The 24,453-nt window shown below is 47.4% G+C and overlaps 1 protein-coding gene across 7 annotated transcripts in view; it reads left to right on the top strand.

The window, feature by feature from the left end:
• The window catches only part of CTIF (cap binding complex dependent translation initiation factor), a 183,341-nt gene that overhangs the window by 82,301 nt on the left and 76,587 nt on the right, over nucleotides 1-24,453 (top strand). For all 7 annotated transcript variants that reach the window (XM_075077472.1, XM_075077473.1, XM_075077474.1 and 4 more), the window contains one exon: nucleotides 8,013-8,089. In XM_075077472.1, the coding sequence (XP_074933573.1) occupies nucleotides 8,013-8,089 (77 nt within the window). The remainder of the gene's footprint in view (nucleotides 1-8,012; nucleotides 8,090-24,453) is intronic.

Here is a 24,453-nt window from a genome sequence, read left to right as displayed (position 1 = left end):
GCTTACGGCTGTGGTGCTGATGGTGGTAGGCAGGGATCCTGGATGGAGGAGGGAGTCAGCTGAATGAGCATGGGGGATGTGCTGGTTGCCAAAATTCCAATCTCTGGTAGTGAGCAGTTTGATGGCTGCTTCCGAGTTGCTCGTAATGCAGTGCATCCATGGTTTTCCCATCGTGCTCTTTTCTGCTCGTTGGTCATACCGCTCTCAGTGACCACTATCCCAGACCCTTTGCAACTTCTGGAGCTGAGCCCATCACACAGGCACAATCCTACCAGCAAGAAGGAAAAGAGAAAGGAGCTAAAAAAGCCCTAGCGAGGAGGGGCAACGTGACCTGAGACATCCCAGTAAGCAAGGTCTTTAGTGATGGTTGCTTGGCACATGAAAATATCCATGAGTTGGGTTGGTTTGTTGAGTTTTGTTGCTGGTTCTTCTCTGTCCCCGCTTGGTTCTGATGAAACACCTGAAGGTATGTCATCTTGGCCAATGTGAAATGAATTGAAAGGGCTTCACCCAGCTCCTGGCAGTCATCACAAAAGCAGCTGTAATGCATGCTTTCACTGGCAGGAAAGCTGATGTTTGAATGATGCCTGTGTCTTTGGGGTTGTCGTGGTTGAGCTTTAGCCTTTGCAAGATATGGGAGAGTGGGTATGGCCATTTTGCTGCCTGTCCTGTAGCAACTTTTGAATAAAAAGCAGTTTTTCAGGATATTTTTTTGGTGGAAATGCCAGATCTGTTTCTAAATGTCACATTTGGAGACTGCTGTAAAGCAGATACAAACTTGCTTTTCTTACTCGTCCTCATTTTATTTTTTTAAGTAGTCCATGGCCCCCAGAGGTCTGCAAAGCAAAAACCCACCAGCGTAATTAATATATGATGTGATATGATTGATACTCTGTGGCAAGTGCATAATGTTTTCTGTGCTTATCCCTGCATTAAAACCCATTACAGTAGGAGGAATCTTAGTGCTTGATGCATAAAAGGAAAATCCTGGGAGGGAGCAGACGGGCACTCAAAAAGCAGTTTCTTCTACCCAGGTATGAACTGCCAGTAACCTGGCAAGGAGAAAGTCAAGCCTTTGTGTTGCAATGCCCAAATTCCTGAAAAGGAATTGAACTTTTCAAAGGGAAGAATGAGGCTTTTATAAGATTAAATTGGCATTTGCACATTGGGGTATTTTCTGAGCTGGGGTGGCTGTGACATGGGATCCTCACTTGCTCATACTGGGCTGAGTTGGACTAAGCAGAGAATTCAGAAAGGAGAAAAACTATTTCTTTGCAGTATAGTCCTGGGGAAAATGTGTTGGCTGTGTCTTCAGCCAACTGCAAACAGGAGTATCTGTTGTGTGAAAATGTTTCCAGCACAATACGAGGGGCTTGGAGGAGAGGATGGTGATATTCTGCACAGCTTGCTTCACAAGCACTGGTCCACTGGTGGACCAAGAGGGGCTGCCACCACCATGACCTCATTCAAGTCGATGGCAAAATTCTCTTTGACTTTGGTGGCGCAACATATGGATCACAGTGATATGGATCATGGCAAAAAAATGCTTGTTGACTTATTAACTATTGCCTGTGATGTTATGGTGTTGCAAAATTTCATGCACTTGGAAGGTCTCCAATGGGAAGTGCCAAGGGCTGAGCAGTGAGAAAGTTCTCCTAGCACATCTGAATTTACCCGTGTTAAAAGAAAAGAGAAGCCACCTCTTGTTTGTAAGGTTATAAAGTTATCGCTCTGCAAATAAGGGATTTCATCACTGTTGGACTGTACCAACTCCTGGGAGCTTGCATGAGCTGGAGCTCCTATGGGGTGAAACTCTGGTCCACCCAAGAGGATAAGAACTGTAGGGGCTTGGTTCTGGGGGATTGCACAAATGCATATGAAAAACATGCAATCTTTTATTAATAATAAGAGTGAAATAAAAATATACTTGGATACAGCCCTTACCTTGTGCTGAGAGTGATGCTGAGGTTCGAGGTGAGCGCACCCGGCCAGAGGAGCCTGTACTGATGCTGGGGATTGCACAGAGGTTCAACAGACCCTCCAAGCTTAGAGGGTGACCTGGGCGCTGGTCCCAAACTCCCTGCTGTCCTATGGGGTGTGTTTATAGGTCACCTTAAAAGCTCACCAGAGAGGTCCCTATTCTGCCTGCAGGTTGCTTCCTTGCAATGCCATCCACCATGATAGCACGATGGGGAGGTGTTGAGGGTGGACGGGGAATTGAAGGGTCCTCCTGCCATCTCACCTGCCCACTTCATCTGGGCTGGAGAGGCGTGGTCAGATGGCACATCGAGGATCACAGCTGGGGGGGGTAGGCTTTGAAGGGGACAAGAGACAGGGAAAAACAGACTGGGGAACATGAAAAATATAGAGGAAAAGTATACTTTAAAGAAATGCAAGGTCCCAGAGGGACTGAAATAACTTGCGTTACAAATATTCCCATAGCAACCTCATAACACTATAAGTCCCAGCTAAAGCAATTCCTCCCTCACCCCCAAACTAGCATGAGCCAAGCAAAATATAGGAAAAGCTTTTCAGAGCAGCAAGTGCATCCCTTTCTCAGGATGAGCTTGGGCTACCTGGACAGACCGCAAACCAGATACCAGGTGTGGTGCCTCCTGATCGCAAGTAATGTGGGCGGTATTTATTCCCAATATTAGCTGAAAAAGGCTCCCTTTTCCAGAGGAAAGCAAACCCAGGTCCCAACAGTATTTGAATGATTCTTTAAATATTCTGCATTTAAGGATTCCAAGCAATGGTGTGGTTATATCTATATTTACTGGATAAATGTATTTATTTATGGATGGGACGCTTTACTGCTGACAGTAAGGTTTGTTTTTAAGCCTGACTGGGGTAGAGGAAATACATACAAATGAACGATAAACCTAAACAACACTAAAATAACGTCAGTTAAAACAATTAGAGTTACTTCCACTCATGAAGTATTGTTCCCATTTTGCTATAACATGGGAAAAAACTCCGTTTCCTAAGTCAGCTTGTAACTGATTTTGGATTTGCGGATCCTTGTAACAACAGGGGATTTCTTTTGTCTGTTATTTATACTCTTCCTATGGCATCGCGTGTCTGTGTCAGTGTGTCTGGAGCACCCTGTTTCAATGTAGCAGCGTTTCCAGCTTATTTCCATCTTGGTGGCTTAGGCAGGGCTTGGTAGCACTGGTTGGGCTTTTCTTCCTGCCCAGCGTGGTTGTACTGATGTGCATGCGTGTGTTTGCAGAGGCAGTTCCTCCTAGGAGACTTTGTCCTGTATTTTAAAGTTTTATTATCTCTGAATTATGTATAATTCAGGAGCCTAGGGGCCAAGAGTTAAAAATAGACCCTGGAAAACTTGCTGTCAGTAATCAGCAGAAGACATTGAGGAAGGTTCAAGGTACTTCGGATGTTTTGCCTAATTATTCTAATGCTTTAATTGCATTTGCATCCTTCACCCCACACAGGGACTTTCACACTGGGTAATTCTGCCGTTCTGTGTATCTTTTGTTTCATCCTGGCGCTGGCTGCAGTAGGATGAGGTGGGACAGCTTAGCTGCCACCAAGTATTTAATGCCATTTTAAATACTGTCTTCCCTCTAGCTGGCTGTCTGCTCTCCGCCAGGAGCCAATAGCAAACGCCAAAGAAAGATGGTGGGAAGGGTCTAAATGATACTTCTTTGGGTCTGGGACTGCATGTGTAGAGTCTGTAATTCACTAAAATGCCCACCATTTTGTGAGAGGGGACTTATAGACCAGCATTAATGATCAGCAAGTGGGAATCCAGGAGGTTGTGTCCTTGGGGCAACATGGGAGGGCAGACTCCTGTAGGGAATAGTGCTGGTGTTTTTAATGATAACTAAAGAGTGGTGTTTAGCTGTGATAGTCCTGATCACCATCACAGCCATCGCTTCTCTGTGCCCCTGCCCTTTTTTTGGGAAAAGTGTCTTCTGCGAGGTACTCATCACCAAGGCACACGTGCTGCAGCTACACATTCAGCCTTTGCTGTCAATATGCAATTTATGGTGTGGTCCCCAAAGATGCAGTTAATCAGGAAATCCTCCAAACCGGGACATCTCCCAAGAAACAACTTCCTATGCCTCCCATTTGAGGCATGTTGCGCCATGCCATGATTCATCAGGCAAGCACATCCTACTGTCAAGGTCCCACGGAACATCCCTCCTCCACCATGGGGCTTGTTGGATCAGCGGTGGCAAAGCTGGAAGAGTTTTGCTCCTTTTCTAGCTCCTGGGTGGCTGGAAACTAAGTCCTCTTTGCCAGAGAGTTTAATTTAGCCCTGGCTCCAATGATTGAGGTTGAAGAAAGCTTGGAGGTGGCCAGGACCCATGTGTGCTGTGCTGTGGGTGAGGAGTGATGGGAGAGCCACAAACATGAAGTGCTGTAAGGATTTACCTGCCTTTTATCTTGGGTGAGCAGTATGTTGTAAAATTTCATTCCATTGATGTTGAGCACCGATTGATTCCTTATACAGAAGTAACTATTATTATAAGCACCTTCCAGGAAAAATGAATAGCTTGCAATTTGAAGAAAGAGGTTTATCACTTAAAGAGAGGAAATTGCTTCCAGGCAGCTTCCTGACATTGTTTGGTATTCTTCCATGGCTTCCAAAGCAGGTCAAGGCTTTGATTTGTGCCCCAGCCCTCTCCTTTCAAGAGGTAAAAAATTCCCCTTGTGTAAGAGAGGAGAGCGGGTGGCAGACCAGTGCCGTGGAAGTTCCTGGAAGGGTAAGAGGCAACAGCAAGTAGCCTCCAAGGAGATGGCTCTGCTGGAAGTGCCCACAGGTCTTACGTGCATTGATAAATGCTGGCCTTGGTGGGTAGAGGTGATGGGGATGCTGCCAGAGGGAAGGTAGTGGCGCCTTTGCCACGTTTTTCACGTGCAATTGGATGGCTGGGATGGTTGTACTGAGCACATCTAACCCTGTAGGCACCATGAGTCTGGGACCTGCACAACAAAAGTTAAATATATCTGCAGCTCTGTGATGTCCTGGACTTTCCTGCCACAGATAATCCATCCTATAGGCAGATGAAAGCCTTATCACAGGGTGTTGCAAGTCACTGGGTTGGTTTCTGTGTATCGTTTCTGGAACCACAATATATTTATTTTTTTATGCTCCCTCCAGCCTCAGTATTTCTGTTGTCACCTTTGCACAGGCAGATGGGGTGTCTTCAGGGCTGCCATGAACCCAGCCCCACCTCTCCCTTCCCACCCCTCCCTGAAAATAAATCCCACTCTGAACTTTGTGTGCAATAAAACTGAGAGAAACTCCCAGTGTCTACCGCAGGCCTAATAACCTGTTTGTTCAGTTCAGGCCTTCTGCAACCATTTGTTTAAGATAAGCAAGGGCAGAGATGTTTCTTGGGGACACAAAAGGCTCTTGAGATAAAGCTCAGGCAGACTGAACATGCGATATGGCTGGATCACTTCTTTTCCTTCTCTCATCACCCCAGTGTTGGGTTTTCCCATCAGTCCAGTTGCTTTAGGTCCTTGTGTTCTTCAGAGGTGGTTTCATTTTTCAAGGTAATTTGCACATGTGTCTGCAGCGCAGCTTAAATTCTTAAAAATACCCCAAGCTTTTGCCTGCTGTGGCAGTACAATATTGGAAAGAGTCTCACTGAGTACTGTACTATTTTTAGCCTGATTTCCTAAGCTAGCATGGCTGATGTTATTGGGCTGTGTGTGTCTGTTCCCTCCCTTCCATTTCTCATTTGCTTTGGTACCCATTGGCCAATTTCAAGCAAATTTTCAGAGGAACAGAGATCTCAGAGATATTAAGCTCCTCCTAGGCATTCAGTGAAAATAAGCGATCAGGAAAATAAGTAAGTGATGAGGAAGACTCAGTCCACAGCCCTCAGTAATGAAGAAGGTTCAGTATGATTCTAAGCTATTAGACATCTAAGATGCCACACAGAATTAACCATGAGGTGTTTGGCTGCAGGAGAAGCCCAAGTCAGACCTGGTTAACTAAGTGATAACCCAACCACAGCCTCAGGAGAACAGGTTGCCAGCTTTCTCTACTCACAGACTACCTCCTCTTAGTCAAAGATGGGCTATGTTTGAGTGGTGAGGTGAGATCTAAGGAGCATGAGAAGAGCTCTTCCTGGTGCTGGGTGCAGGAACGTGAGCAGAGGGCCACAGAACAACATACATTGCTGAGCAGATCCTCGCTGGATGAGAAGATCTGCAAGAAAGCTAAAGGCAACTTCATCTAACGATGGCCTCTATACCATTGCTATGAGGGATCGTGTAGGATGCTGTAGCTGGTGTGGCACCTCTGGATAAGGGTGTTTTAGTGGGAGAGAAGGATAATTTGGTCACTGAGAGTGGGTACTACTCTTGAACATGCTTTCTAATGCCTGTTCTAAACCATATGATTGTGGCACATCCAATTTTCTCTGGAAGAGTTAATAGTGAAGAAGAACGTTAAAAGGGAAACTACCTTCTCAGGAAACACACTTGAAGACTGCAGCCAAAGCAAGATTCAGGTGAGGAGGTGCTAGCCAGCAGCAGGACTTACCCAGGGGCTGGGTGAGTTCTTCATTGCTTGAAGTCTCAAAGAGCAAAGGTCTCTGAAGTGGAAAGCTCTAGCTGCCCTGGGAGCTGTAGAGTTGCTGCAGTAGCAGTTTCTCTAGACTCTTTGCAGACAGCCAGGATGGGTGGTCACAATAAATGCTGTGGGTCTTTGACTTGGGGATGCCTTCCCTGGTCTGCAAGCCTAAATTCATTACCATGCCCAGCAACCTTTCTCCTCCATTACATCTTCCACCAGAGGAACTCAAAATATTATTATCTCAATAACTGCTAGAAAAATTAACTGTCATTTTTAAGGCTCTTCACAGAGAGACTTTTTTTTGAAGTCAGTGTGTTATGTTGTCATGTCAATGTGACAAAGCTGCTGCTCGATGAGACGCGTTCCCACCCAGCCCTTGCCGTTGCCCAGGCTGCTCCCTTGTGGCCCCTTGTGCATGGTGATTCACCAGCAGCGGCTGGAGCTCAGAGGCTGATAGACTGTGATGGAAATAAAAGGAGTGACTTTTACAGGGCTTTTATTGCCAGCCTGGGAAGTACAATGTTGCATAAATAAAAATCATTATGGTTATGGCAGCTCTATAGTCCCTAGAAAATAAGTAATACTTTGCACTTACATAGTGCCTTTCATTCAGGAACCTCAGCGCTCTTTGCTCACATTAATGAAGCCTCACAGTGCCCATAGTAGGATGGTAAATACAGCATCCCCCTTATCAGATGAACACACCAAGTCAGAGAGTTGGCACCTTCAGTGGAGAGAGGACAAGGCAGCAGCTTGAGTTATACACAGGTCTTCCACTGACAAGACCAGGGCAAATCATCAAATGTCCTGGTCATCTCATTGGTTTCCAGTGGGTGAATGCCACCCGTCCCTACCCCAGGGATGGCATGGGTTGACTAGCTCACAGTGAACAAGCACAGTAAGATGCTCATGAGAGAGTTGTTGACATTAGCAAATAGCGTGGGGGCACAGCCCCAACAGACCAGCCAGCTGTGGCTCATGTTTGCTTATTCCAGTACCCTGAAAATGCTGCTGAGCATCATTCCTGTACATTTTTACAGCTGAGTTTTAGATAAATGAATAAATCCAAAGGAAACAACCCAGTGAAAGTGGATGGTTTAGGTGCGCCAGTATCAGCAGTGTCATGTGTGAAGTGGATGAACTCCCTGTAGATGGTGTATATTGGGATCCACCCATACATGGTCCAGTTATTTGCCCCATGTGGTTTCTCCCATGCAGAAATTGCAGATAACTTAATACCCTGCTCATTGCAATGGCCCTGAGAGGGTACAAGTCGTCTGTGGATTTCCAGACCTGCTTCAATAGGGTCTGAGATGTTGTAAGGATGTTTGGATGGGAACTGTTTCTTTTATTGTGCTCACATGTTGGGTGTACAGCCCTGTCTCACTCTGACCCCTTCCATATTGATGCCTCCTGTATCTTGGAGCTGATTGCTCCTTTTCCCTCTGTTTTACAGGGTTACCATCCATTGCCTCATGAAGCTGAAATCGCACACACCAAAAAACTGTTCAGAAGGAGGAGAAATGACCGGAGGTAGGTGAAACCTCTTGAATGTTTTTTTGATCTTCTCTTCTTCATTGCATATCTTCCCCCATTGCCTCATAGAGTGTCTTTGGACAATACAGCTGTCTAGCAGCTGCCAGCATTGAGTTAATGAATAGACGCTCATTTGAGCACTAACATCCTGAAAATGCAGTCTGTCCATCCCCCTGGTTTGTCTTTTAAAGCTGGGGTATGTCCTATATTGCTCCAGGAGTATCTTAAGGACCTCCTCTTCCCCTTATACTTATTCCAGCATAGCCAGATCCTCCCTACTTGTATTAGAAGAGGCAGCTGGCAAGGTATTAGCTGTAAAAGCTTTGAGTCCTTATGACTTGCTTCCTCTCTTTCTATTGAAAAGCAAAATTTGCTGACTTTCAGGGTTGCCTGCAAAGTGGGTATGGTTGAGAGGGGTTTGCAGCAAGCATTGGATGCCTGTCTGCGTGAAGGAGGGGATGTGCTAAATAGGCAGCTGTGTTCCTGTGGCATTGGTGATTTCAATTCATTGAGTTAATTTAGTTGGGTCAATGGGATATTTAATTGTGTAAATTGCATATTTAATTATATGAGGGCATCTAAAGTCCTTGATAGGAATCGTGAATATGGTTAAATGTGAAAATAAGTGGGGAATAAGGGCGTTAGTTGTACATGCAGCTATATTTCTGCCAGCATGTTCTGCTGTGGCTGAGATGACACAACCAGGGCAATAAAGCTTTACTAAAACCAGGAGTTTGCAAGGTTAACGTTACTGAACAGGAGAAAAAGTGGCCAATTTTTTCTCCTAGGGTGATCTGAAATCTGTGTCTGAGCTGTGATGCCTCACAGGAGATGTTCAGGGGAGTACTAGAGATACCTATGATAGTTGTTGGAGAGTGTCCTCAAATCTCCCCATCACTTCTCGACTCATGAACAGCCATGATGTAGTTAATTCTGTGCTCAGTTTGGTCTTCCCAAATTCTACCGAGCAACCAAAAAACAGATGAAAAGAGTTTGCTCAGGCATCCTAGAAACATTCTTCTGTGGGCGGGGCAGTTCGTCAGCAGCAAACTCCATTTTCTCTCCTCTTTGGGGCTCCCTCTTTTTTTCCTGTATGCAATTGAAAAGACAATTTTGTCTTGTGATTTAGGGGGAAAAAAAAAGGGCTTGTTTCAGCAGGGTTGCAGCCCTGTGATCACAGAAACGTGGTTAAAACCAAGCTGAAATCTGCTTGTGTTGCAAGAGAGAGTGGGTGGGCTTCCTTGTGGCACATGGCTGGGCTCCCCAAGAAATCACAGCGGATGTTGAAGCATCCTGCTCCCATCCCGGCTCACCAAGCGGGTCTTCCTCCACCATCAGAAGAGTGCATGATGCTGTGGGAGAGGAGACCTGTAGAGCCAAGGGGTCTCCTGCTTGAAGCCCCATGCCCAAAGCTGCACTGGACCAGAGTCATGGAACTGCATTTTGGTTCTTCCCTCCCATCCAAAAAAACAGCCTATCTGAGGGATCATGCCAGATGTGTATTTCTATTTCTTTTTCTTTCTGGTCCCTTCAGAGAAACCATCAGCAGACAGAAGCATTCAGCCCCCCAGGGCATCCCTGCCTCCTGCACAGATGGCAAGGAGAGATAGCAAAAGAAACTGCCTTGGGCTGGGTTTGGAAGATCTTGGGGTGAGATACAACCCAGACCAAGTAGCACTGGGATAATATCCCAGGAGGAGAGACAGAAGCCTTAAAACCCAGTTGATATGGCATCATGTGGGAGGAGACATGGGACTGTTTCAGCCCTAAGCAGTCACAAATGAAATAAAACAGAAAGAGCAGAGGGGATGCAGTCCTGACCAAGTCCTGCACGGACATCCACAGTGGTGCCCAAGCTTAGACAGAAAAACATGCTTATTTTAATTGCAAAAAGCTAAGCCCAGGTTGAGGGATTGGAGTGAAACAACAGTCTCTTAAATAATTATTTAAGCTGAAAAGGCATTGGTCCCATCCCCTAGACTTCAGCTGGGGACCTCAACAGCCCCCCTCTCCCTGCACCACATAGTTTCATGCTGGGGGTTTTCAGGGTCCCCTTGCCTCTGCGGTGCATTTGGGACTAGGAGGGGAGTTTTAGTCCTAGTGCCGCTTGAGATGCCCCCAGAGAGCGCTTGCTCCTTAAGGTTGATTCTAGCAGTAAGTGAGGTCTCTGTTTGTTTTATGAGAAAAACATGGTAGAAATAGTGAAAAAAAGGGTAGAAATGGGGGGACGGGGACGGGAAGGGAATAGGAAAAAAACCCCAGACTGTATTGGAGCACAAACAGGTTACAAAGCTGTTCACGCTTTATTGCAGTGCTATTATCTTAATGTCCCAGGCATCGTTCTGGGGGAGAAAAGTTTCATTTCAGAGCTGGTGGAGCCACACAGGTGGTATAAACATCCCTTGGGATGAGATTTTATGGCCAGCAAAACAATTGGGAGTCACGGGCTTTTTGTTTTAAAGCTCATCTGGATACACAGAGAGTCAAAATCGCAAGACCATGGATGGGGCATTGGAGGCAGCGAGGCTCGGGAGAGGCTGAGAGGGGCCATTTGGTGGTGCATTGGTTGGAATGGGGGTTTTGGAGCGGCTATGGATGACTGGACCCAAGGGAAGAAGAGCTGGTTTCTTAGAAAGGGGTTGGTACCAGCCAAGGATGGGAGTAGGGTTGACATGCAATGGATTTGCAAGAAGAAAAGAGGTTGTCCTGCTCCATTGGTTAGAAGCAGGTGTGGCCCCAAAGCCCTGGCACAGTTGGGTCTGGTTTTCATTGGGCAGCTTTTCCCCTTCTGAAGGTGGTGAGCGCTTGGCACTAAGCAGCGCCCCAGACCCCACGACCAATGCCTGTCTGTAGTGCATCGTCTCTCCCTGCCCAGGACCTGCCTCATCTGAGAAGGATGACACATCCCAGGTGACCATGATGGGCATCCTCCTGCCATGTGCAGGAGTCACCACTTGCAAGTGGACATCCTGCTTGGGACGAGAAGTCAACCCCCAGGCTGGCCTCTGCACGATGCGCAGGTCCAGCTGGCCTTGCCTGGTTGTAGCTGACATTCAGGTTGGCTAGTAATTTATATATGTCATGGTTTTAGCTGGGATAGAGTTAATTTTCTTCACTGCAGCTGGTGCAGTGCTGTGCTTTGGACTTAGTATGAAAACAATGTTGATAGCACACGGATGTTTTGGTTGTTGCTGGGTAGTGCTTGTACTAGTCAAGGACTTTTCTAGCTTCCCATGCTCTGCTGGGCGCACAAGAAGCCAGGACGGGAGGGGGCACAGCTAAGAGAGCGGATTCAAACTGGCCAAAGGGATATTCCATATCATGTAACGTCATGCCCAGTATGCTACCTGGGAGGGGCTGGCCGGGGGAGGGAGGCAGCAATCGCGGCTTGGGGATGGGCAGCATTGGTCGGTAGGTGGTGAGTGGTTGTATCGTTTGTGTTTCCGTGTTTGGTTTTTTTTTTCCCTTTTCCTTTTTATTATATTATCATTATTGTTATTATTATCAAAATCATTATTATCATTATTATTTCATTTTAATTATTAAACTGTTCTTATCTCAAGCCACAAAGTTTTTTTTTTTGCTTTTGCTCTTCCGATTCCCTCCCCCATCCCACAGGGGTGGGGGCAGTGAGCAATCAGCTGCGTGGTGTTTAGTTGCCAACTGGAGCTGAACCATGACAATATAACACAGGTATTATAAAAGAGCTGATTAAGCACATTGGTACCCAGAAATATGCCTAATTTTTTCCAGCTGTTGTTATAAATGATAAGTGCTGTGGGCTTCTCTCCCCTCCCTGATGGTGACATTTAGAAGGGGCCAAGTCTTGGGCTAGCGAAGCATCTTTTGTTTCTCATGCAAAATGATGCTGATGTCTGGCCATGCTATAAATAGCGCCCATCCCCGCTTCCTTCCTGTCACCTTTCCTTGGGAAATTCTGTCACCGTGTTGTGGAGGAGCGCAGCTCACCTACCCTGAGGTCTCTGCCATGCACCTTTCACTCCCTTGGGGGGAAGCAACCCTACAGGCGTGCAACCATAGCTCCCTCCTTGCATATACGATATGCGTTTACATTTCACGAGTCATTTTTCCATGGGATGCATGCTTTATTTTTTGCATAAGATAGATACAAAGAGTGAATTAGAGGTGTCATTAAAAAAGGCTTCAACTTTCGCAGTAAAGGATCACTGTGGTCCTGTTTGACACATTTTTGGTAAGAGCTATCAACATCAGAGCCACATCTGGTAGAGGGTTTGGTTGCACAAGGTGTTGGAAAAGCCTATAGGAGGTGGCAAGGTCCTTGCCACAAAGAGCTTATAATCAGGGCAGGAGACCAGGGAGAGGTATCACCCTACCCACCTCACCCGGCAGAAATCCCGCACCCAGTGTTTCCTCTGTTGGTGAAGACACATGAGGTGTAACTGCCGCCTCCTGATGAGGGTGATAGAGGGCATCACCACTTGATGGGATCATTGAAGGAGAGCAGCAGAGGCAAGTTTTTTCATAGATGTCCATGTCAGCAAGTGTTAAACACAAATTAGGGCTTTATCATCCCAAATGCTAATCTGCTGTTTGCTGCCACACAAGACCCCTACCTAGATATCACCAAAGGCAACTTGGTTTGACCTCCCATAGGCAACCACCTCTAGGGAAGGAAGGACTTTACCTGGTCAGTGGCAGGACTTCTCCTGCAAGCAGTTGAGAGGAAAAAAAAATACTCTGGGATATGGGGCACAACAGACCTATTTCTCAAGTCCTCTCCTCTGACCCTTCCCAACCCAATGCTTCTCTGCTAGTGGAGCACAAGCTGTGCTGGGACATGGTCTCATTGGGCGGGTGGGCTCTGAATTTGGCCCCTTGTTTTTCAAAAAGGTCCCAAAAATGCCATTTCTTAAGTATCTGTCAAAGCATTGCAAGTCAACTTGGTGCCGCATAGGGTTTCTCCAGTTCCCATGGCATCCTGGGATGATGTGTTTTGGGATGGAGGGTCCAGCCGGCCAAACCCCATGGCCTGGAGCCACATACACAGAGGTTTGCACCAGCCTTTTAGGAGTGATAAGAAATGTTGTCTGGTTTAAATTGGATTTACAAATAATATATGGAGTTGCAATGGGTTAAGACAAAGGAGTTTGTACCTACTTCTTGGTCTTCTGGTTAACAGAGTACTGAAATTGTTCTGCATCACCTAAGGAAGGGGACAGTTTTGCTGAGGACCAGGAAAAGGTTGCTGGGGAAGTCTTAACAAGTTTGCACCGTCATAATCACATTGGTTCAACCACATCTTGTTGGATTCAACAGTCAAATCAGGCTGAATACCTTACCAAAAGGAAATCCTTTTGTGTGCGTAGATGCTGGCTGGTATATCACAGGGCTTTTGGTGGTCAGTCTATGAGCAAGGACAGGAGAGGATGACAGAGGGAAGCACAGCCCCATGTCTTAGAGGGGATGGAGTAAAAGCCTAAGCCTCTTTCCAAAAGGCATCTGAATTCCTCTTTTCAATAGTAAAGGTGTGGATCTGTTGTGCTTTCCCCGTGCACAGCTGGTGTGTCTCCAGGCTTTGGGATGACCAGAGCCACAGGGGGCTGCTCTGCCTGTCCCAGACAAGGCTGTTGGGGACCAGGGCTGGCCTTGGGTGAAGGACCATCACCCTTAGCTGTGACTGAACTTCGTGTCATCTCCTCCTTCTCCTGTCAGATGGGGGTTTAAGAGGGGTGTTCCTGCACCTGGGAAATCCATCCTTCGTAAAGCCCTTGAGAGGGGATAAGGAGCTGGAGCAGAAGACTGCATAGGTCCTCCTGGCTCATACACGGAGAGAAGGGGTGGGAGCAAAGAGGCTCATGTGCTTTCCCCATCTCCCTTCAGCATGCTCCAAATACTTATGGCTTTTGACAGCAGGATTACAGAAATGTCCCCAAGTTTTCTCTTGCGTTGTCCCAATTTGCTTCCTACTGTTAACTTGGCTTTACACTTAAATGATCGGGAAAAAAAAGAGTCTGGATTTGTGTGTGTGTGTGTTGTTTTCTGGTTTTAATTAGATTCAGAGCTGGGGGAGGCAGAAATATCCTCCTTCCCTGGAGAGCCCCAGGTGGCTGTCAGGGATGGTTTCCTCTTCCTGAAGCAGGAGGGTTGTGTAAGCGCCGTTGACCCCTCCTGCTCACGCCCATGCCGAAAACTGGGTTAGCTGGGGTGACTGGATGTGGGTGGATACCCCTGCCCTGCCTCCCTGCTTGGAGCCCAGCTCATCCCAGTGGGCCACCACATTGCTGAGAAACCTCCCAGGGCTCATCCCAGCTGGTCCACATGGCCCCAGCCAGGGTCTTGCACAGAGGCGAGCATGGTCCTGCATAGGGACAACCCAAAGGATGGTCATGGTGAGCTCAGGGCCAGGCAGGGAATGTCCCAGATCCACCGGCGGCTCTGCTGAGGAGTGTAGGCAAGCTGTGATATATTTCTTTTTCCATTGTATTTGATTTTACAGACTCTCAGGGACACTCAATCACCTACAGTGATTAGTTCGACTGATTAAGCTGCTTTTCCTCTTGTGGCAAATTCCTTTTGTGAAGGGTTTTCAATAGCCACGCTTCTCGGGACATTGTGCCTGTACAATTTCCTTTCAAAACACCATAAAGGGCACTCTACCACTTTACCCGGTCATAAAACATCCCAGGAATCAGCTTTGCCCAGCTTGCTCCTTCAAGGGCAAGATCTCCTCACTCAGGAGAAGGTATGGGGTCTGGTGGGAGTTGCAGGACTGCATGATGCTGAAATGAGATGGCGTCATTAGTAAGGGGGATTTGAGATGAGATGAAATGTAAAGCAAAAGTTTTCTGCCTTTTTTTTCTGTTTGTTAATATGAGGATCTAGGGTTACGCAGGGAAGTGAAGGATAAAATAAACTTGAAAGCCTGGAGAAGGAAACGCTGCTTCGCGCATGTCAGCTGGTTTGGTTCAGCCTTGCCCAGCAGAGGTACCTGGGGGTAAACGGTGCAGGGGGAGAAGGGCTATTTCTGCTGAAGAAACACACTGCTGTGAACAGCAAGCAGATAAACTGGCCATTTAATTAAAACTGGAAATCAGAGGAAAGTCTCCCTTGATTGCCACTGAGGGAGTAACAGATGTAGGGAACTGGAGGGGTTGCACTGGCACAAGGTCCTTCCTCCCCATGTTTGTAGTTACTCCCATACCTTCTTGTGAGGCTATTGGGTAGGTCCATACAAAGACCTGGTGTCGTTGGGAGCCAGTTAGTCCATCAGCTCCTTTTATGGCAGGGCAGTGATGGAGTGGGGCAGAGATGATATCAGGAGGGGTCAAGCAGAAGATCCTTCCTACCTGCAGAGCTGCGCTGGCCAGACACACTGGCATCACTTGGCCCCACTGCCCTTCCTTCCAGGTGTCGAGGAGAAAGCTGTGCCAGGGGTCACAGCACTGGGACCCCGCTCCCAGGAGGAGGTTGTTGAGAACAAAGCCTGTACCAGGCTCCACATTGAAGGAGTGGTCCCTGAATGATCAAAAAGCTGCCTCCTGACAACCCACAGGCATCCAGCTGGAGGTGATTCAGCCACAGGTGGAGCTGCTGGGCAGTACTGCAGCTTCTTGTCAAGAGGGACCTCTTGGAGCTGAGATCTAGAGGTGGCTTGGCTCCATCAAGACCCCTCACTGCCTTTTGCACTGTGCTCTGGGCTCAATGAATAGGACACAACATGGCATGGGTCTGTAATAGTCCAACACCATCCCTGTGCAATAATCCCAGCCCCAGTACCTACAGGACTCAGCTGATCAAATAGCTCTGCAGAAGCCATCTGAAGTGCAGCCAAATTTAAATCTAGCATCAGTCCTGAACTGGCTCATCTAAGAGCAACTTGCCTGCTCCAGCACAGTCCCCAGAGCTGCATGCTTAGGGTCTTCCCATTAGCCATGAGGTCCATGTGAAACACCAGTAGCAGTAAGGTGGAACAGTTGGTATTTAGCATCCATCGGGGAGTTTGTTTTTCCTGTCACCTGTGTCTCAAGCTGTGGCAGGGTGAATAGGGGTTTTCCACCCAGCTGCTTTTGTTTCTGCCATTGTGATCAGCACTAAGCCCTCGTGCACTGAGGGTATCAGCGAAAATACGCCCAGCCGTGAGTCACCCCTGAAGGCAGATGGTGCAGCTGCAATCCTGCCAACAAAACATACTTGAGAGGCGATGCCATATTTACAGCTCCTTTCCCAATGCTAGCAACAACGGATTTTGCATTTCATGTGATGCAGGGAAAATGTACTTCTGTAAATATCAGAGCACTCTGTGGGTGGGCTCAAGACTAATGTAATGAGAAAAATAAACCTTTGTGAGTTCCACAGGACACGCTCCACACGAGCAGGACTTCAGGAGATGCATCTCCATTACTATTCTCCATATCTGCTCCACCCGTCTTGTGTGCCTAGCTAAAGGCACAGTGCAGAAGGGTTAAAAGATACTCATCTCAGCAAATTTAATCCTTTCCTTTCATTGTTCCTTTTTTTTAATGCCAGGAGGCAGTGGCAGGAGAGAGCTGGGTGCATTTCCCAGCTGCAGGGTTGCCACCTCTCTATTGAGAGCAGCTTTGTCATTACATAAAAACTCTACAACACAAGACTTTAAATGCCTTTTTTTTAATGATCTCGGCAACTGAAGTGATCCCTGTCCTGCAGACTAAATTTAACCTGAATTGCCAAGCTGCCAGTAGACTTTATGGCATCAGGAGGCTTTTGCAGGTTGTTTTTCTACATCTCTGCAGCTGACTGAAAGTCTTTATGTACCACCAGCAAAACATTTTACTGTTATGAAACCTCAATAGAAATGTAATGGCCTGCTGGATAAGCTCAGGGTCTTATGGTGTTACTTCACAGAAAGCAAAATAATTGCTCCAGCAAAAAATCCAGGAGAACTTCAGTGTGTGCCCATGGTGGAGGGACACCCAATTTCATCAAAACTCTGTATTTATTAGGTATCTTTCTCCTGTGTGGCAGCAGGGGCTGGAGGACAACTTGTTGGCACCAACAGCTCTTCACTGCTTTTCTGCTGCTGCTCATTCCTGTGAGCATTGGAACGGGGAGCAGGAGCTTGTGGTGGCTGTACAACTAGGGATAAGGTTAGCAAAGCAACTGCTCTTGTGTCCAAGGCCCTGGGGGTGGACATGGGAGACCTCATTTCAGTTCTCACCTTTATCAGAGACTGCTGGGATTCACCTCCATGATCACAGCTGCTATTTTGGATGCCCTAGCATATCGTGCAATCCATGCAAGGAATTGGCAGACACCAGACCTTGTGAAACCTGCACCAAAATGGGGCAGGGAGCCAGACAAGATGCAATAGAGCATCTCCAGTGACACCACCACCTGAATCCCACTGCATGTGTCCATAACTATGTTGCCCATATATGAACTGGGTGCCAAAGTTCCTGTTATGCTCAGAGGGGATGCAGTCAGTGGAGTTTGGAGGATGTTTCACCTCAGCATGAAGCAGGCATTTGGCCATGTCACTCCCTCCCTAGTCTACCACCTGTACTGGTTGGGCTGCCATAGGGTTTAGATCCCCACCTCACATTTGGCTTCTGACATTGCAGACACCTAAAATTAGGCAATTTGAACCCATCCTCTGTGTGATGCTGTGTAACCCCCTCCCCATGCCTATGTTCTCCATGCTTGCTGCATCCACCTTGCTGCTGTAAACTGTTTGGGAAGCGGTTGTTCTGTACGCTAAGCACTTATACGCAGGGCCTGAGGGTCTCCACCATGGCACTCTGGTAAAAGTCCTGCACAAGACTGAACTTTGTGAGCACAGAATCACAGGTTGGAAGGGACCTCAGGGATCATCTAGTCCAACCTTTCTAGGAAGGGCAGAATCTAAACAAGATGGCCCAGCACCCTGTCCAGATGACTTTTGAAGGTGTCCAACGTGGCCGAAATAGGCAACCCTACAATAATCCAGTGCTGCATGGACAGGAGGCAGGATTCCCCTTCCCCCAGGACAAGGTGGGAATTCCCAAAGGTGGCAATCACAGGTGCTTGGAGAGCCCTGGAAAGCTCCTCACTGAGATCTTCTGGCCCCCACATAAGAAAAATGAGTCTGGCCATCTTAGTTTCCTTGCTTTATTTTGCCTTCCCATGTTGACCAGCACCAAAGAAGTCTGAAAAACAAAGAGCTGTGGGAGGATCTGAGCTGAAACACCTCACGCTGGAGGAAGCACTGGGACAGGGGTTTGTTTCTGGGCTCTCCAGCAAGAACAAAGACTTGAGACTGGGCATCCCATTCTCTCCCATTTTATGGAAGGGAAATCTCTTCTCAGCCAAGGAAAGCAAGGCGTTCCACTGAGACATTTTCATGCTCACAGAGAGTGCCACCTTGGCACTTCTTGAGAAGCTTTGGGGGCAGCAGTCTCCAGTTCAGTCCATCTTGCCATAAGTATTTCTGGTGTCTGAAGAAAATGGGCTTGTGTCTGTACCTGGAACATGCACATGGCTGATGACATCCCTCACCCATGTTTAGCTTGACCCCTTGTTGAGGCTGCCTGGCTTCACTAGCCAGAGCAAGCCCTCCTTACTCATCAGCTGGGTAGGCAGCCCCTACCTGGGTCTACCAGCCAAGCTGGCTTGGTGCTGCTAATGAGCAGGAGTTGACACCAGTCACCAGTGTTTCAGCAGCCTGGGTGAAGTCTGTAGTTAGCTGTTTTCCCCTTAGTTTTTCATAAACAGGTGTCAACAGAGCAAACTGTTGTCATCACAGGTGGAAGGGTTTAGCCCTGAGCCCCTTAAAGGCATCGCCAGCTCCTGCTACACCCCCTAACTTGTTGGCTGAACTTGGGGGGGGGGGAAGTCTGAGGAGACGGTGGCATCTCAGGATGTGTGTGGTGGTGCTTTTGGCACTTACATTTCAGACAAAATGTGAGCTGACCCAAACCCTTTGGGCCTGGTGGGACTTTGGGAATTGGTTGATGAGAGCTGTAGGGTCCTCAGCTCTGCTGAAGCTGAGTTGTGGATGTATATGTGCTCCTTTGGTTTGGTCCTAAATGTTAAGAGAAAAGAAATATATATGCCTAGGTGTGTTACAGGCACGTGAAATCATGGGAGGGTCAGGAATGGACCCTAAAGCAGAGTGGCTTGTAGTCCTGTGTGTGAATTTTAAAGCTATTGTCTAGCTTGTGTTTAAAGGACAATATTGCTTTATTTTACATGAAAATCTGCTGCTGTTCTGCATTCATTATTGTTTGATTCTGAGTTCTCGGGCATCATCTTCTTGTCCACTGTTTCATCTCTTATTAAAAAATGGTTTTCCCTCTTGTTTACCCTCCTTATCTTTCAGTCTCTGCTTAAAGATATACATATACACACATATATAACGAAAATCTATACATACATAACCAAGTTGTCCCAGCATTTTCTCTCTCAAAATGTTTTCTCAGTGAGACTTTACCAAAAGAAAGCTCCATGCTTGTTCCCGCAAGCATTGCATGGGCAAGTGAAGAGGTTGGGGTCATAATGGCACACATCATCTTCAGGCCAGATAGTTTTTGTGCTGGAAAGACTGTTAAGAAAAGCCAAAAAAATCACTCAGGAGCATGCCATGCAAGGTATTTATTTGAAAACTCTTTATAATAAGCTGACAGCCCATGTTCATGCAATTTTCACACTGTCTTGAAAGGTTTCACTATTTCCAGAGCCATTCCCATGCTGATCTATTCATGGCCAATGCTAGGGCTCCTTTCACAAATAAAAATAGTCAGAGGAATAGCCCTCACCCTGGATTTTAAGATTGTGAGTTATTTTGTGTGAAGGCAAAGGCAAACTGTTTTATGGTTGACATGAATGTGTTGTTTTTAAGGCTGTGAAATTTTGGAAAAGCCTTAGAAACCCATTTTCAGAGGTCATGAGGACCAACCTCTCCTGCTGGGCAAGCGAATAGAAATGAGTTCATAATTACAGATTATAGTAGTGACATGTTTGCTTTTTCACTGTTTTAATTGAGGTTTTCCAGAAAGGAAGAGAACTTAAGACAATACAGAAATGTCTTTTGTTCTTCCAGGGCCATTTATTGAGGGCTTTGCAGTGAGAGGAGAGGATGTTTATTAAAGAAAGCAACAATATCTAGATGTTATTTTAGTGCTGAAGTGCTGTTCCTAGCTGGAACAAAATGAAATGTTTTGGATGGAGTGGGTACTAGCTGAAAACTACCATTGAGCTAAATGATTTGTAGTGCTTTTAGTGAACTCATCAAATGGTGTTGAAGCAGAAGAAAGAGGACGGGAAGGAGTTGAAAAGGTTGAAACACCCTTTTCCTTCTCAGTAGGATTTCCAAGTCAAATTAATTAGGTTTAATGTGGGTCTGAACCCATGGAACAGCATCTGGAAATAAGGTTTTTGTCATCCTCCTCATGTTCCTGTCTCCTCCATGCCCTCCTGGGAGCTGATGGGGGTTACTGAAGCCACCACAGAGATTCCCTTTGAGGGTGCAGAGGGAACATACCAAACCCACCAGGGGATGTCATGGCCATCCATGCTGAGCAGGGTGCAGAGGGGTTGAGCCAGCTTTGAAAAGCTGCCATTTGTGGGAGAGCTCTTCTCCTGAGCAAACTCAGGACCAATAATTTTTTGTTTGTTTGTTTTAAAGGACAAAAGTAAGTCTCTGGTGGTGTACTTGCCTACAATGATGAGTAGCAATGTTAGCATCTAGCTAAATCATAGTGTAATGATGCAGAAAACTTTTCCAGGCAGCTGAAAGCACATAAGCAGAGATGCTGTTAAAATAATAGTCACTGTTCTGCTTAAGATTTAGAAACTTTGAACCAGTGGTGAAGGACAAGCCACATTTTCTGGAACAACTGCACTAATGGTGAATCTCAGAAAAGAATCATAGAATATCTCGAGTTGGAAGGATCCCATATGGATCACTGAGTCCAACTCCCTGCTCCTTGCAGGACTAGCTAAAACTAAACCATATGGCTGAAGCTGAGCATCCCAGAGAACAAGGTAAAGAAATCCTTGTTGGAGTGCTAGTCCTTCATGATGAGGTTCCTCAAGGATTAAATGTTCATATGCATGAAAGTCCTGAACAGTCACACTTGCCCCTCCTGCCCAAGCAGAGCCAGAGGTCGCTGATGAGCAGGGCATCACCCGAGGGGTTGGTTACAGGCAATTTAGAGACAGATCATCACTTCTTTTGGTTTGACTGTCTGCAACATCACTGGGAATAATTACACTAAATTAATTCTCCAAACTGCAGGTCCCCAGAGGACAATATTGTTTCAGCGGTTTGTTCCTAAAAGGGCTCAGCCTTTTAGGTGTTCTGGAGCTCCACCTTGTTCCAGTACAGTCTGAATCAGCCCATGGCAAATGGTAGGACTGTGTTTCCACCCCTGGGGCAGTCGATTCCAGGTGTACTGGACACCCCTCCAAGTGAAAGCAAACTGTGTCCTGCACTCTGCTGCCAGAGGGATGGGAAAAAACGCATTAGCAATATCGGTTGTGGCATACCACTTGGCTGCCTTTGACTCCAGTTCGTATTGAAGTTCTAGCATGTCTGGCACAGCAGCACTCAGTGGTGGAGTGACTTCATTCAGGCCACGATAGTCTACTGTTAACCTCCACTCTCCATTAGACTTCCACACTGGCCATATGGGACTGTTAAAGGGTGAGTGGGTCTTACTGATGACTCCTTGGCTCCCCAGTCGACGAATGAGCTCATGGATGGGAATCAGGGAGTCTCAGTTGGTGCGATATTGCCGCCGGTGCACTGTTGTGGTGGCGATTGGCACCTGTTGTTCTTTGACCCTCAGCAACCCCACAACAGAAGGGTCTTTTGAGAGACCGGGCAAGGTAGACAGCTGTTTAGTTTCCTCCGTCTCCAAGGCAGCTACTCCAAAAGCCCACCTGTACCCTTTTGGGTCCTTGAAATACCCTCTCCTGAGGTAGTCTATGCCAAGGATGCACGGAGCCTCTGGGCCATTCAAAATGGGGTGCTTTTACCACTCATTCCCGGTTAGGCTCACTTCGGCCTCCAATACAGTTAGCTCTTGGGATCGCCCTGTCACTCCAGCAATGCTGATGGGTTCTGCCCCTATATAGTTTGATGGCATTAAGGTGCACTGTGCGCCGGTGTCCACTAAAGCTTTATACTCCTGTGGGTCGGACGTGCCAGGCCATCGGATCCACACAGTCCAGTAAGCCCAGTTATCCCTTTCCTCCACCCGGCTGGAGGCAGGGCCCCTCTAGTCCTGATCATAGTATTTGTCACTCACTTCCTGTAAATGCAAATCACAAGTGTCTCTGTTAGGCTCAGAAAGAAAATCAGCGCTTCTGCTCCTCTGTCTGGGGAATTGCTTACTGGAAACTGGAGCAGCAGCTTTCCTGGAAGAACCTCCCTGAGTGATTGTTTTTCTTTGCAGCTCACATACCCGTGCCTCTAGGGTCGAGGTAGGTTTTCCATCCCACTTCCTCATGTCCTCTCTGTAGTCATGCAGGTAGAACCATAGGGTGGCCCGTGGTGTGTATCCCCTCCCTTGAGCAAAGGGATGCTTATTCCTAATGGCTGAGATACTGGTCCGTACCGGTGGGGAGTAGGACATATCCTCTTTGAGTTGCTGGAACTCCTGGGACAGTTTCTCCACAGCAGAGACTAGCGAGGAAGAGAGATTTGCTTCGTAATCCCAGAGTCTATCAATCACCTCCGCCACTGTTGGTGTCTCATCATCTTTCCAGGACATTACTGCCAATGAGTTTCCATGCGTCGATGTGCTCCGTACAAACTTCCACCACATGGGTCATGTGCACTGGGCTTAGTCTGGTTCTTTGGATGACTGTTGATCATCTAGGTCACTATAAATCACCTCAAGCATGGCTAGTTCCCTCAGGTACTGGATACCTTTCTCCATGGTCATCCATTTTCCTAGGCGATATGTAACGTCTCCATTGAAGGGGTACCTTTCTCTCACTCCGGACAGGAGTTGTCTCCAGAGGCTGAGGGCTTGTTTCCCTTTTCCAATTGCTTTGTCAATGCCCCCTTTGCTAGAAAGGGATCCCAGTTGTTTGGCTTCCTTCCCCTCTAATTCCAGACTGCTGGCCCCGTTATCCAGGCATCGGAGCAGCCAGGTGGCAATGTGCTCACCTGAATGACGCCCGAAATCTTTTTGCATATCTCACTGCTCACTCAAGGATAGGGTTCGGTTAGTTTCCTTTTCTTGTACGAGTTCTTCCTCTTCCTCCTCCTCTTCTTGTGATGGCCCTGATTCTTCATCATCTCTTTCCAAATGAGTTGACTTTCTCTTCCAGGAATTCTTCTTGTGCATAGGGGCAACTGATACTGGCATGGGTTGATTCTCTGATCCAGCTGCAATGCTTGTCACCGAGGTTCGAGTAGCCGCAGTGTCTGTCATGAGGGTTTGAGTGGCCGCAGTGCTTGTCGCTTTCCTTGTCTTTGTCTTTTTAGATCCAGAGGCCTTCTCTTCCCCTTGGGGGTACTGAATAGTGTTAAACAGGGCTCAATAGGCATGGGCCAGGCCCCAGCACATTGCAGTGATTTGTATCTCTCTGGAATTGCCAGGGTGACAACATACTTCCTCCAAATGTTCTACTAATTTTTCAGAATTCTGCACTTGTTCGGGGGTGAAGTCCCACACCGTGGGGGGTGCCCACTGTCTTAGGCATTTGCCCATACTATCCCACATACCCTGCCACGCATAGCTATCGAGCCTTGGGGCAGATCTCTGGATGATATTCTTAAATTGCTTATTAACCTTAGACAGAACTGACACCATCTGCCAAAGCAATATCAACAGATACATCTTAACTATCCATGGATATTCAAGATACTGAAAAGTTGTTGTAATGAAAGAGGAGGCATTATAGAAGATGGTAGCTGTCGTGGTTTAGCGGCAGCTCAGCCCCACACAGTCGCTCGCTCACTCCCCACCGGTAGATGGGGGAGAGAATCAGAAGGGTAACGCTCGTGGGTTGGGATAAGAACAGTTTAATAATGAAAATTAAAAGAAACAACAGTAGAAATGCAATGTAAAGGAGAACAACGAGAGGCGCAAAGCCCCGGGGGAGGGGGGAAGGGAGGGGAGAGGGGGAACGAACCGCCGGAACAAACCGCACGCGCCGCAGCCGCTCGCCGCCCGCCGACCCGACGCCGCGCCGCCTGCGCGCTGCCACTGCCCCCCCTCAATATACTGGTCATGGTGTCACATGGTATGGAATGAACCTGCCATTGGCCAGTCGGGGTCAGCCGCCCCCACCATGGCCCTGCCCCTCCCAGCCCCCCCTGCCACGCCACGCGGCAGAGCGCGGGAAGCTGGAAAGGTAGCTGACCCCCACAGTGAGGAGAATTAACACCTTCTCAGCCAAAACCAGCA

This window comes from Phalacrocorax aristotelis, chromosome W, assembly GCF_949628215.1.
Source record: "Phalacrocorax aristotelis chromosome W, bGulAri2.1, whole genome shotgun sequence".
Lineage (NCBI taxonomy): Eukaryota > Metazoa > Chordata > Aves > Suliformes > Phalacrocoracidae > Phalacrocorax > Phalacrocorax aristotelis.
This window is presented reverse-complemented; position numbering and strand designations above follow the sequence as displayed.